This window comes from Megalobrama amblycephala, linkage group LG2 (assembly GCF_018812025.1).
Source record: "Megalobrama amblycephala isolate DHTTF-2021 linkage group LG2, ASM1881202v1, whole genome shotgun sequence".
NCBI lineage: Eukaryota > Metazoa > Chordata > Actinopteri > Cypriniformes > Xenocyprididae > Megalobrama > Megalobrama amblycephala.
The window spans coordinates 18,011,679-18,026,199 of NC_063045.1; the positions used below are offsets into that span (position 1 = coordinate 18,011,679).

Consider the following 14,521-nt stretch of genomic DNA (forward strand, 5'->3'; position numbering starts at 1 on the left):
CAAGAGGTTTTTTTATCCCCCATAGAAGCAATGTAATTAGCACATTCAAGATCCAGAAAAGTAGTAAAGACATCGTTAAAATAGTCAACGTGACTACAGTGGTTAAACCTTAATGTTATGGAGTGACGAGAATACTTTTTGTGCACAAAAACAAAACAGAAATTAAAGCTGCAAGCAGCGATGAAAGGGCCCTATCGCACCCAGGCTCACCGCTACCCGGTGGCCTTAGGAAAACAGTGAACAGTGGGTGACATGCATGCAAGCGAGTAAATACAGGAGAATTATGGCAAAGTCATTTCATAATGCCAAACTTCCTGCTGCCAGCAGGTGCCGCTTTGACACTAACTGAATATTGCCATGTAGATGTGTTCAGGCCAGGACTTTTATCAAACATGTGAATTTTGGGGCAGATCGGACATTGTATGCCTGAGTTGCGACAACTTCCTGTTTCGTGGTGTTTATCACACACATTAGTGCTTGGCCAAGTGTTTCATGATTTAACGTCTTTCTAGTATGTTTGGTAATTCGTGGCATATTGAAATGTGTTTCTGGGAAAGCATGTAAAGCATGCCATTTCCTGTTGCCCCTAGGTGACGCTATGACTAACTGAATATTGGCATGTAGATGTCTTCAGGCCAGGACTCTTTTCAAACGTGAAGTTTGCGGCAGATCGGACATTGTATACCGTAGTTACAACAACTTCCTGTTTTATGGCGAAACATCGAAATTTGTCAGGCCGCCAGGGACACATCCTTCCAACGAATTTTGCAAAGAAAATTTCTTCCTGATGGTTTTCAGATTTCGCACCAGACTTTTTTGTAGTTATTGAGCTGTTAGATGTGTGTACCGAATTTCATACCTGTACGTGAAACATAGCATCAGGGGCACTGAAATTTTGTAGGTGGTGCTATCGAGCCATTTTGCCACACCTAAATCTGAAATCCATATCAGACGTAAATTTTTACCACTTCTGACGCATGTGCAAACTTTCATGAGTTTTCAAGCATGTTTAGGCCCTCAAAAATGTGATTCATTTCGGAGAAGAAGAATAATTGGCCAAGCAATTACAATAGGGTCCTCACACCATCAGTGCTCGGGCCCTAATAACAACTTTATTCAACAATTTAGTCTCTCCACTGTCATTCTCCTATGCTGTTTACTAGAGTTGTCAAAAGTACCAACTTCGGTACCAAGTCGGAATTGAAATTTTATAAATGTGATGCTATGAGTGTGTTGAGCGGATTCATAAACACCTCTGATTGACCATTGTGTTCTCGCGTTCATCAGATATGTCTGTGACTCCTATTGTTCTCCTATTGTCCTATTGTATTGGCCGACTCCTACGTCAACATCACAGGCGTACATCGTCCTGCTCATGTGAGCAGCGTCGGCCAATACTAAGTCGGCCTTCTGACTTAGAACCTGCAGGAGTTTTATTACTTTTCTGGACCTTGAATGTGGTAATAACACTGCTTCTATGGGGGATAAAAAAAAACCTTGGATTTCATCAAAAATATTGTGTTCCGAAGATGAACGAAGGTCTTACGAGTTTGGAATGACATGAGGGTGTGTAATTAATGACAGACACTTCATTTTTGGGTGAACTAACCCTTTAAAGTGGATGAAAACAATTGTGAGGGATAGTCTTTACAATGGTACTGTATAAAGGTCCTGTATAAAGGTCCTAGATCATGTAATTTTTACAAAGTTTTTGTCTACTAAACATTTTTTTTATGATGTTTCATTAACAAATTCGGGAGGAGCACTTTCAAATGATCCTTTCAATCATCATGTCATTCTGACCAGCTGTCAGCAATCAGTAATCAACAAGTCTACCCAATCAGCATAAGTGGAGACCATTATAAATACACAGTCGACTCACCCATGTTCCTCGACAGTTCTTCAGCATCCCTCCACCACCCCATCTCCTCACTCTCGCATAGTTATCTTCCTAACCAAATCTCACACGCGCCTGGTTATTTCCTTAACCAGAATACGGGGGGAGTACTCTGGGTTCAGGCCAAATACCGAGCTCGGAGCCCTCTCCTCGGACAGCATGCCAAATACGCATCCTATTTATTTATCTGACTTATTTGCAAGTGTGAACTCGTGAACTGAAAGACGTTTCATCAGCTGAACAATCAACAGTGCAACGTACTGAACACACTGTATTCTGTCCCTCACAGCATTGTTTTCATTCCCGACTAAAGACTTTGCATCACTTAGTATATTCGTGACATCTTTGAATTGTATTTGCATTCTGCCTAATGTCGGCACTTTACATTTGTCATCAAATCTGGCAACACTGATCCAGACTTTAAATCTTTGACATGGATGAAGCATTAAGTCATGAGGATGGTGAAAATAACTCTTTATGGCTGAAATGATGTGTGAAAAAGGGCAAAACAAGAAGCTTACGGTAAGGAATTTCACTTTGAAGTTGACCAGCTCTATGCCATCAAAGTCAGCTTTGTCATAAATGTCATTTACTGCTTTCATGTAGGAGGCAACCTGCAAAACATGTTGCATTAAGCTTATGATTAACTGATTTCATCATCTACTCTTGACACCTTTTTAGAAAGAAATAGCAACAGGCCAATAGACAGAATGACGGACAGATTATTTTGCCACATGCAGCAATCTTATCAAATTATTTGATCAGTTGAGACACTGTTCTTAAGAGCTTCAGTTGCAACAGTGAATTCTCCAGACAGTCTCTTGCCCCAGTCACTCTCAGTGGAATGAGGCACATTTCACCTCTGAGGGAATGAAACCACTCTAGGGCAAAGTGTCTGGTAAGGAATATAAGTGACAATCTGGCCGCTGTGCCTTACAATGAGCAGGCCAAGATCAACATATTAGCACACAGCACTGGGTGAACACGGTAATGTGGAAGAACACTGCGACATGGCACACAGCCGGAGTACCTACACCCATTTACACAAACACTTCTGAATCTGTTATAAAAAACAATCACAACTCAAGATATTACAGTTTATCTAAATGTATATAAATGTAATGTTATGATTATACTTCTGGAATTTTATTATAATTTCATATTTACATTTTAATATGTATTATGTTTAATATTTAAAAGTACACTATATTGCAAAAAGTTTTGGGACATCTGCCTTTACGTGCACATGAACTTTAATGACATCCCATTCTTAATCCGTAGGGTTTAAAATGAGTTGGCCCACCCTTTGCAGCTATTACAGCCTCAGCTCTTCTGGAAAGGCTTTCCACAAGGTTTAGGAGTGTGATTTGGGAATTTTTGACCATTCTTCTAGAAGCACATTGGTGAGGTCAGGCAGTGATGTTGGACAAGAAGGCCTGGCTCGCAGTCTCCGCTCTGATTCATCCCAAAGGTGTTCTATCGGGTTGAGGTCAGGACTCTGTGCAGGCCAGTCAAGTTCCTCCACACCAAACTCGCTCATCCATGTCTTTATGGACCTTGCTTTGTGCGCTGGTGCGCAGTCATGTTGGAACAGGAAGGGGCCATCCCCAAACTGTTCCCACAAAGTTGGGAGCATGAAATTGTCCAAAATGTCTTGGTATGCTGAAGCATTAAGAGTTCCTTTCACTGGAACTAAGGGGCCAAACCCAACCCCTTAAAAAACCTCCTGGCAACTGTCAAACCCAGACTCGTCCATCGGATTGCCAGACAGAGACGCGTGATTTGTCACTCGACTCACTCCAGAGAACACGTCTCCGCTGCTCTAGAGTCCAGTGGCGGCGTGCTTTATGCCACTGCATCCAACGCTTTGCATTGCACTTGGTGATGTAAGGCTTGGATGCAGCTGCTCGGCCATGGAAACCCATTCCATGAAGCTCTCTATGCACTGTTCTTGAGCTAATCTGAAGGCCACATGAAGTTTGGAGCTTTGTAGCTATTGATTCTACAGAAAGTTGGCGACTTCTTCGCACTGTGCGCCTCAGCATTCGCTGACCCCGCTCTGTGATTTTACTTGGCCTACCACTTCGTGGCTGAGTTGCTGTTGTTTCCAATTGCTTCCACTTTGTTATGATACCACTAACAGTTGACCGTGGAATATTTAGTAGTGAGGAAATTTCATGAATGGACTTATTGCACAGGTGGCAACCTATCATGGTACCATGCTTGAATTCACTGAGCCTCAGAGAGCGACCCATTCTTTCACAAATGTTTGCAGAAGCAGTCTGCATGCCTAGGTGCTTGATTTTATACGCCTGTGGCCATGGAAGTGATTGGAACACCTGAATTCAATGATTTGGAGGGGTATCCCAATACTTTTCAATATAGTGTATATTGTTACAATATACTTTTAAATATTCAACACTATTATTGATTAGACTGCATTGACTGTTGTATGAGAATTGAACTTAGCTGGACGATGACATCCCTGTTTTCTCCAGAGCTGCTGTATAGATAATTAAACTAAATGAATATCTAATGATTTTTACAATGGAAATGAATCAACACTGAACTTACTTAAGCTGGACAACGACACTATTTTCTTCTAGAGCTGCTGTACAGCCAAAACAAACTTTGTTTTATTGCATAATTTTCCTGTTATGACTGTAAAACTGCTTTGAAACAATCTGTTTTGTAAAAAGCACCAAATAAATAAAGGTGACTTGAGTTGACTTAAATTACTATTAAACTAATTTAGTCAGTTTATTTTAGTTTATTTTAAGGAAATTAATCATTTTATTCAGCAACAACACATTAAATTGATCAAAAGTGACAGTAAAGACATTTACAATCAACAATTATAAATGTCTATTGAAATCAACATTGATTTGTTGAGCAGCAAATCAGCATATTAGAATGATTTCTGAAGGATCATGTGGAGTGGAGTAATGATGCTGAAAATTTGGTTTTGCCATCACATAAATAAACTAAATGTAAATATATATATAAAAAAAATTTTTTTTTTTTAAAAACAGCTGATTAAATTGTAATAATATTTCAAAATATTACTGTCTACTGTATTTTGATCAAATAAATGCAGACCAGAAGAAACTTCTTTCAAAAACATTTTTAAAATCATACCGACCCCAAACTTTTGAAAGGTTTTTTTTTCTTTTTTCTTTCTGCTAAACACTGATCATTCTTGCTGTGCACAAACATATGGAACATATGGAACACATGTAACAGTTTTGTCCAGCTCACAAACCAGCAAATCATAACAAATATGCATTTTCAATTAAAGGGTGTTTCCCAGTTATTCTTTTGGCAGAAACATTGCTTTTCAGGAATATTGTACATGCAGTGATTTGGTAAAACAATAAAAATCAGCAGCTGTGGACAGTAAAACAAAAACATTGCGTAACCTTCAAAAATAATATGCAGACAATGGGAACTACCCCCAAAGTAAATGCTCAGTGATCTCAGGCATAAAGCAGGCATCCCAGGCCCCCAAACACAACAATCTGGAAAACTCGTCAGATAAAAGATAACAAATGGCTACTTTAACTTGTGGAAATCCTGTCTTCTATCTTCAGTGTACAAAAGTTACATAACATTAAGTTCTACCAAAACACATTCAAGACCTTTGTTTTTCACAGCCATAGTAAAGAACTTGGCTTTGGTCCATTGGTGACACACAACACCACAATTTCTCAGAAGTCTCCAGTGGGATCGAGGAAGGAACATGCTGTGAATCCCACTTCAGGGAGATTGTGTACCAAACAGGGGCAAAACTTTAGAGTCAACAGGAAAAATATCGTGCTTATCACCCTGTAGACATTGAATCAAGGTTGAATGAATCTTTTGAGCACTCTGCGAACTCACCTGAGCCACAACAGCCTCAACACTTCCAAAGCGTTTGTAAAAGCGGTGGTCTGCGTGGAGGTGCAGAAGACAGCTGGTTTTGGACTGGTCGACCTTCCGTTTTGACCTGGAGAGTGGTACCTGTTGTGGGTCACAAGATGGAGAACTTTGAGAAAGGCATGAAGGCGGAATGTAAAGTGAAGGTTCACATCTGGTTTTTCAATTCTGCCACCGAACAAGTGGAAATGATGTGTTGTAGTAAATATGAGCTTAAAATATAACAGAAGCATGTTATCTGATTTAAAAAACACGGCAGGTTGTCCTTGCACCCATTTTGGGTAAATAACAACATGGCTTTAACCCAACCAGGACCTTTAACAATAGATAGATCGGACAGATAATATTCTTTTCCAAGCAGTAGCTTGGGTTGCCTCTTAAAAACAGGACAAGGTGGTAGGGCGAAACAATCATTGAGTGACATTATGAACCGTTGATGTAATGTCGGCCAATTTCTACTAGCGATCTTCTCAGAAAGCTCTGAACATCTGATTTCAGAATTATTTCCAGACTTGGTGTACCCCTTAAAGAAATTATTTGGGAATGTACGGACACACTGTACAGGGCTGAACTGGAAATGAGGTGAGGTCATGTCTGACCTCTTGGTGGTTTTGGACAAGATGCTGCAGCCGCTCGGCACCACAGAAGCCAAATGACCGCCTCTCAAGGGAGTGCTGTCTGTGGAAAAAAAGAAAAATCACATTAAAGGGTTACAATATGGGAGGCGACCACTAAGGGGATAATTAGTCAGGTTAAAAAAAGGATAAAAATTGTATAAAAATGCTGTAATTAACAGTGTTGTTAATGTTAACTAAAACTAAAACTATTAAAAATTATTTTCTTTAATTAAAATAAGATAAAACATGTAGATGATGAAAAACTGGCCAAAGTTCAAAATTTTTTTGATAATTATTGAGTCCCGAGAATTGATCTGCAGTGGTTTTATCGAGGTTGAGTCGGACTGGTTCGCCAAAGTTGTTTTATAAAATAATCCCCAATATTTAACAAACGATTTGATGGACAGAGGCAGTCCTAGAGGCAAAGTTGCTCAGAATGAGGAGTTCTACCATGTGATATGAATGTTGAATGGGCGTGTGTGAAAAATCATGTGATACTTTATGCAAAAACGGGCCCACTTTGGTTATAGTACTTATATTTTGACAATCGAATCGGGGGCATGGATTTTGTCCGTCTTGAGCCAAGGATTCCAACAATATAAGACGTGAGCATACACCTAGTGGTTTAGGAGTTATGAGCGATTTCATACTTTTGACTGCTGTAGCGCCCCCGTCAGGCCGATCGGGGCGAGCCTTGGTGACATTGTAGACTGAGTACAACCATCCCTCAAAGCTAAGACTTTGACTACGGTTTGGTCTGCCAGATCACTTTTAGGGGAGTATGTTAATCCTTGGAAATTTTAACAATTACAAAAAGGTTTCAGCGCTATGCACTTGAACTACTAATAACAAAAGCACAAAACAAAATACTAAAAGTTCAATTAAAATTAAATAGAAAACTGAAAATGCAAAAATAAAAGCTAACTCAAAATATTAATAAGGGGTGACCCTGAATAGTTGATGATTCTATGCTTCGATCGGAGGAGCCTGATTCGACTATCAATCTCACAGTCGAATCTTCGAGAAGAGATATGGGTGCGCTGCACTCAATATCTGATTTTACATAGAGGGTAAATGCATCGACGTCACTTTCCCGCCGAAAGCGCGCTCCCTCAGCTGGACTGAGTGGCAAAAGGACCTGCTGCATGACTGGATTTAATAGGGAAAACTGCGAAAATGCGAGTAAAACTAACGAATTACACTAAAGGTTGGGCTCGAAAGTGTTTCTTGCAACTTGTCAAATAAACCTAATCCATGGATATTGACATACAGCCAGGAGTCGTGTTTCCTGACATTTATATGTGCCCGATTTCGACGCCGGGGAAATACAAAAAGCAAATCTGCCTGTGAATATTTTATATAACTATAGGTAGGTTTAAATCCACGTAATCACTTATATCAATGTTATATCGTCATATTGTCCAGCCCTAAAACTTGTATAGTTTTAAAGTATAGTTTTGTCAGTGTTTATTTTAAAACACATAATTATGCAGAATATAAGATGGAAATATTTAATTGATGATTTGTCAACATAATATATAATAATACAATATATACGGTATGATTTTACCTCAAAATCCAACAATTTGACACAAAATGATAACTGCAAATCCATGTTTCTCTGCCTGGAGTTGTTTCTGTGAATTGCAGCAATCCATTTGCTTCTTTTTTTCAGCAGTCTTTAAATACATACCTCAGGTTTTGTGTCAAAGCTATCTGTACAGTCAATCACAAAGCTCTTTTCCGTTTTGGAAGTGTTTTGTGTGTTTTTTGCGGCATTCACGCTGAAAACCAATGCTGCCGCTCAGTGTTTGTGCCACTCAGTGGGCGTAACCGCAGTCATAACGATCGACGGTGACGTCACATGCATACCCTCTATACAACTCAACAACAAACACTGCGGCGCTTCTGCCGGCCAACGTTAACGAGCTGACTAATGTTAGCTGACTAGCGCACTATATGAAAAGACTCAAACGGACACAGGCAGATCGCGTGAAAGACTGGATTTTTGTCTCTCAATCAGGTAGGGGAAAAGTGACTTCAAAACATTTCAGCCAGTTGTAATTTGATTTTTGGATGCTGTGAATGTTTAGCTAAAAAGACTGCCACTCCAGTTTAACGTTTATTGTCTCTGCAGTTAAAAAGACAAAGTTGACAATTCTGGCTATAGGCTGCTTTCATTATTCTAATAATTTCTTTAATTTTAATTTATTTATTGATCACTCTGGGTTATCTAATTTAACTATTTGTGGCTTGTGTTTTGAATATATGTTCCCCTGCACTTCAGGCATTTTGCAGTTGTAATTAGGCTATTTTTATTTATTAGAACGATATATTTTGTTCTAATTCAATTCTGTAAATTAATGTTTGATTAAAAAATTATTACCTTTTTTTTATTAAATTAAAGCTGCTGTCCGCGATTTTTGGCCCTCTAGCGGTTAATAAACAGAACTGCACGAGTCTTGCGGAAAACCATTGTAGCCGGAGCTACTTTTCTCCGTGCATGTCTATGGCGAGTCACGCAGTTACTGTGATACTCTGCGGCGAGTCCTACCAGTCCGGTCTGAAATAGTCCGAATATAAACACTTATGCCGTGTTCCAGGCAACCCGTAACCGTGTTTTTCCAACCTTCTACCCGTGAAAGTGCACTGGACTTCCCACCCGTGAACTCGTACTAGATCGATCGATGTACTCCCAGTTACGGGCTCTGACGTCACATAGCCCGCGAAACAACAATGGCAGCCCCTACGGATGCGGTGTTTATGCAAGTGCATGGTAAAATAAAAGGTATAATAGCTTCTCTTGCCTTATGCGCCATTTTCCTCCTCTGTTTCCCTCAAATAAGCAAGGAGTAAGTACCTTTGGCGTTATAAATAATTGTTATTGAGCATAAGCCTCGTACGGTCCGCCATGTTGTTTTATTTATACTTTTACGCAGTTTAGCGTGACTTTCTTGGAACGCTACAAAGTCGTGAGTCGTGATGTGAAGTCGTGACTTACGGGCTCAAAAACCTGCCTGGAACGCAGCATTATTATAAGTGTACCATAATGATTCAGGATAAGACAAAAACACGGTTTGGAAAATGGATTCATGTTGTATATTCTCATTATATAATTTTTGTAAATCTTTAACACAAAAAAGTTGTGGACTGCAGCTTTAATTTTAATTTTAGTTTTTTGGTGCATCGATGTTGCGCTGTAGAATAGTTAAAGTTTGCTCGCACAGGCAATTTAGCCAATTTAATTTGATTTGCCGACATGAAATGCATATCTATCTGCAGTGTGGCCTTTCTGCAGTTATTTATAAATATATTTTAAGGTTTATTGATCCAAAATGTTTTTATTCATTTTCTTCTATATCTTTGAGTGGTGTTCTGCCTATCATGGCTGTGAATGTTTATCCACAATGCCTTTCATTTTCTTTTAGAGATTCTTCTCAGATAATAAATATAATACATTTTCAAAAATAACATTCATGAAAACAACAAATGTGTAAATTGCTTGTGAAATGTTAGAAATGTCCTCATTAAACACAACATTTAAGTAAAAATGGTTTAATGGACAGTTTGCACATGAGGCCCAGTATATTTTGTATTGGTGTCCTAAGAAATGCAGATGATACACAGACATTCTGACAACGATTGCAAAAATCTTGGACCCACTTGTACAGTCTTGAAATAATTAATTCATTGCAAAACCAACATGCTTGCTCAAGAGAGACTTGAGCGATTGTATCTTTTCTGACCTCTGTCGAAAACCCTCATTGTGACATAATTACTAACTGTACTAAACTTTGGTAGATGTGACGCTATCCTAATAAAAGAAAAAGTAAAAAATGTGCAAGGAAGAACAGGATTTGTACAATTACTGAAGAAAACATGAGTGGTGTTGGCTGGACCATGCAAAAGTGTTGTGGGTGGTTGCTAGGATGCTGCTAAGGTGTTCTGGTGGTTTTAGCGCATGATTGGTTGCAAGGGTGTTCTGGGTGGGTCTCTCTCTAACAGGCCCAACTCAAAAGTGCTCAGCCCCAAATGTACAAACAAAACAAAACAGTAATATTCCATTATATTTGATGTTTATAAATTCTGACACTGAAAATCGAACCTTCTTCAAATTTACATTGTTGTTGTTAAAAATATTTCACTTGAAAGTCTGCAACAAAGCCTTCAGAGAAAAAAACATTGATAATGCTGTTATATTATTATATCGCTTTCCAAATTATTATGCAAGTGACATATTGTTATCGTGCTGTGCTGCAAAGATGAGGCGAGTACGGAGATCCACAGTAATAGAGGGTTTATTTACAATCCGGGAACAGAGATACAACATAACACGGTTATACAAACAAGAAAACTGACAAGGAGTGCAGAGAGTGAGTCCAACTTAAAGGGAGTGCTGATGACAATAGACAGGTGCAGGGAATCCAGGGATGGCGGAAAGACTGATGAGGGAAGTGCAGACAGGTGTGCGGAACAGGAGGATTCTGGGAAACGGAGTTCGGGACAGGCGTGGATGTAACATTACCTCCCCCTCCCCAGTAGGCGCATCCTCGCGCCTCAGATGATACAACGAGGAGGGGGGGTGGGCGCCCTGGAGACCTACAGGCAGGTGCGGGGGGTGCAGATGGGTGCGGAGGTCTCCAGGACGGGTTTAGGACCTCGGGCCATCACGGTGGGTCAGGAGTCTCGGGCAGCCGTGACGGGTCAGGAACCATGGACAGCCATGGCGGGTCAGGAGTCTCAGGCGGCCATGGCGGGTCAGAGGCCGTGGGCGGCCATGGAGGCTGGAGTGGATTATCAAATTATCGTAAGATTTGCGAGTAATTTAGAGCACAGCAGAACTCGGTCAGATAAAGGCTTATGAAATGTTTCTCTTTGTGAGGTTTGGTTTGGAGTGCCTGAAATGCATCTTTACGCACAACTGCCAGCCTGCATGGAGAGCTTCTTGAGACTCCAGAGTTACCAGCAGCTTCAAATACCTGTTTGCTGCTCAACACTGGATTTTTTTTTATAGCTGCCCTTTTAATACAATTAATTTTTTTGACAGGAACTTTCATTAATAAGCCTTTATCTGACTGAGTTCTGCTGTGCTCTAAATCACTCACAAATCTTATGATAATTTGATAATCTCCATTTAGTTTTCACACAATATTAGTTGTTTTCATGCCTTTTGCACAACATTGCACCATTTCATGCTTTTCATCTTCAGAAAGATCTTTCTTCCTCCCCATATTGCATGAGAACTGTGACTTGCTTAATAATGTGGAACAACCTCTAAGTAGGGTTTCCATAGACCTGGCAAATTATTTTGTCTGAGATTGATACCAGTTATCTAAAAAGACATGGATAAATAAACAAACAAACATTTTCTTAGAAAAACTAAAATCTGAATGTTTATTCTACTGAAATCTTACTGATATGTCACTTACATAATAATTTGGAACGCGGTATATACTTAATAACTTAAAAACATTCACACGGAAACTTCACTGCACCGGGTTAGGGTTAGGCTGCACTGATTGTTTGTGATAGCGGTGCATTGTGACCCCAACCAGACAACAATAGTGTTATGACCTTAAAACTCTAGGTAACTGACTTTCAGACTTCAATAAAAAGGTTTTACATTGTGAATACAGGACGGTCCCAAGAATAACACAAATCAGATTAAACATTAATTTAAAATGAGTCGAGAACCAAAAGAAAAAAAGAAAAGAAAAAAGCTCCTGCAAAGTCAGGTGGTTGACATCCACAACAGCCTGGTTAAGTTTTACCTACAGCGTAAAATGACTGGGAGTTTAGCTGGGAGTAAATGACAGGATGTACCTTGACTCTAACTAGAGAAGCAAAGTGATTGGATCACACCATCCTGGTGTGCAAGAATCAACCAATAGGAATTCTTTAATGTATGAGGTGGACAGCCAGTTCACACTTTGGAACATGATCATAGTTTCTATAAACAATAAGGTTAGTAAAGTCATTCCTGGATCAGTGAGTTTGGGTAGAGAAAAATGGAGCATGTGAGAAGGAAGGGTAAATGTCGGACATTGACCCATTGATGGAATTACTTCCAGATTTTGGCTTCATCCTGCGTGCCTCTCTTTCAAGTAGTTGTGCATGTGGAGAACAGGGCAGAAAGGTTTCAGGAGTTGTTTGGGGAAAATATGCCTGAATTTATTGAGAAACAGTCCACACCAGAAGGGAGCGGAAATTAAAATGAATGTTTATCCAAGAACACTTACAGAATCAAAAGCTAATCTGGAGATCAGATTTATTTATTTATTTATTTATTTATTTATTTATTTTTTGGTAACTCCAACCAGAGTACAATATATTAAATTACATTTACATTACGTTATTGCAATTTATTAGCATGCAAGTTCCCAGGGAATTAAACCCAAGATGTTGGTGTTGCCAAAATTAGGATGTCTTAAGATTTGACAAATAAATTGATAGTGAAATTCAACTGGGAAACCTTCCTAATTATGTTTATATCTATGTTTCTCATGCATTGGTTCTGATCGGTTGTTTCCTTTATTTAGCCAGCTGCAGTGAAACCTAATCAAAGCTGCTCCTCTTCCTGTTAGTTTTAACTTCCAGATGGCAGACAAACCACGCCATTGTCCAAAAATGAGATGAATCAGTATATAAATAACAGATCTGTACAATCAGCTTCAGTCATCAAGTGGCTCAAACAGGAAATCCGTCACATAAAACTGCTGCAAATTACAGTGCAAATTAGTACACTGTTTAAAAAACCCTTTATAAAACATGGTCACATTTTCTGAATTTGCAATGGCAAATATATTTTTGCAATGAATTTGCAATGGTGCATATATTTGAAAATTTTCTAGCACATTATTTTACTGTTTTTTTTTACTGCTTTACTGTAAATTATGAGGAGGATTATGTTTTTAAGTATTTTAATTTTGTACTGTAAAAATACATAGTTTTGTTAGATTTTCACAATAATTATATGTAAAAGACTTATAGATATTCAAATTACTATGAATGGGAGAAACTGCAATGCACAATATTGCGGAACAAGTCCCGCCTTCTAAATAAAAGAGCCAATCGCCAATTGGTAAAGTCATTGTGTCACTGCAACTGTTTTTAGAAGCTCCGGTTGCTATAGAAACAGTCAGTGTTCTGGGACTCACGCTTAGGACTGCACATGTGTGTTGGCTGGTCCAATTTTGATCATGATTGGAGCATTCAGAAACAAAATTTATAAGACAGACTTCATTGGTGATTTCAAATATGAAATTTAATCTTGGTTAAAGCTTGGAACAGCTTTGGAGAATTTGATGTTTCCCCATTCAAAGTGATAGGAGCAGCACTTGCACTTGACTGAAACTGCCTGAGAGGCGTTTCAAAGATGGTCGCCGAGTGAACTGACTTGACTTAAAAGGACTCTAACCCTCTGGTCCTCTTCGTTTAGGAGTCACACTTGGCTTCTTTGCGGTCAAAAATGATCCCCCCCCCCCACGAAAACCAATGTAATATATTTTTGTTCAATAATATTTTGTGATTATTATTTAGAATTTTGAGGGTATTTTATGATACTATGCAATATTTATACATTTTTTATTAGCTATTTTTCCCCATTGAAAATAATACACAATTTTTTCTAATATTTTTTAAAATTATTTTTCAATTAAAGCAGTATTCCATTTTAAAATGGAGACATGGCATTTAAAATCCAATTGAAGGTAGATTAGTGCCATCTGGTGGGAGTAAAAAAAGAAAAATGCCATGGTGCAACCACTAGATTCCTATATAGTTCTATATTAAGTGGCTTATAAATTATCTAGTGTTTTTAGACATAATTATTTACTTTTACTGAGTTGTGGATTTGGATTTTTACTTCTCAGAAGACTACTTTTTATCAAGGTTTAGTTTTTTTGAAATGTTGATTTTAAGCGTCAGTTTTTGCATTAATTTTTCTACAGTCAAACCTTAACACAGAGGTGGACATTTTGTTACACATAACAGTAAAATTCAATAAAAATTTAACAAAAATGTGTCTATTTTGCACTCTTGACATTTTAGAGTGTCCCCCCTTCATTGCTGTGCACCTTTTTCTGCACAGTGG

The 14,521-nt window shown here is 38.7% G+C and overlaps 1 protein-coding gene across 1 annotated transcript in view; it reads right to left on the reverse strand.

The window, feature by feature from the left end:
* si:ch1073-396h14.1 (disintegrin and metalloproteinase domain-containing protein 10) overlaps window positions 1–14,521 on the reverse strand; it is a 31,454-nt gene that overhangs the window by 11,662 nt on the left and 5,271 nt on the right. Inside the window, 4 exon segments of the mRNA XM_048164056.1 lie at window positions 2,419–2,511; window positions 5,777–5,896; window positions 6,412–6,464; window positions 6,467–6,490. Of these exon segments, the coding sequence (XP_048020013.1) occupies window positions 2,419–2,511; window positions 5,777–5,896; window positions 6,412–6,464; window positions 6,467–6,490 (290 nt within the window).